Source organism: Zerene cesonia, chromosome 19 (genome assembly GCF_012273895.1).
Source record: "Zerene cesonia ecotype Mississippi chromosome 19, Zerene_cesonia_1.1, whole genome shotgun sequence".
Classification (NCBI taxonomy): domain Eukaryota; kingdom Metazoa; phylum Arthropoda; class Insecta; order Lepidoptera; family Pieridae; genus Zerene; species Zerene cesonia.
In genome coordinates this window covers 6647-7108 of record NC_052120.1, presented here as the reverse complement: position 1 = coordinate 7108, position 462 = coordinate 6647, and the positions used below count along the sequence as shown (strand labels likewise).

Sequence of the window (462 nt, the reverse complement as noted above, 5' to 3'; positions counted from 1 at the left end):
AGAGTGATTCAAACCGGCTCCAAGAATGTGCATGCTTCCCAGCAACGTGAATGAACCAAACTAGGATAGTGCGCAGTACACTCATGGCTAAACCTACCCTAACCCTTCATTGTGAGGTGCAAACTTGCAGCATGATAAAACTTGTGTGTAATAGTACGTAATATACCTGCAAGGTGACGGTGAACTCCTTGCGGCGCTCGTGCGCGGCGCGGTGCTGCGCCTCGGCGCCCCACAGCGCCGCGCTCCACAGCCAGTCCGCTTCGGGCTCCGCCGCCATGTCGCACGCCTCATCCGACTGCAGCACCATCAGCACTATGTAGAAGCCCAGCGGGTACTGCGACCGCTGTCGACGACAAGGTTTGTCTTGTTTAAATTGCATAATAGTTGCGCACTACGTCTATCTGTACAACCAATCACCATTATGATCAACTAGCTGCGCCCCGCGGTTTCACCCGCGTAAGT

General features: G+C 54.3%; 1 protein-coding gene across 1 annotated transcript in view; it reads right to left on the bottom strand.

The window, feature by feature from the left end:
* LOC119834267 (SID1 transmembrane family member 2-like) overlaps positions 1-462 on the bottom strand; it is a gene marked incomplete at its 5' end in the record, with an annotated part of 2589 nt that overhangs the window by 929 nt on the left and 1198 nt on the right. The window contains one exon of the mRNA XM_038358602.1: positions 167-343. Within this exon, the coding sequence (XP_038214530.1) occupies positions 167-343 (177 nt within the window). The remainder of the gene's footprint in view (positions 1-166; positions 344-462) is intronic.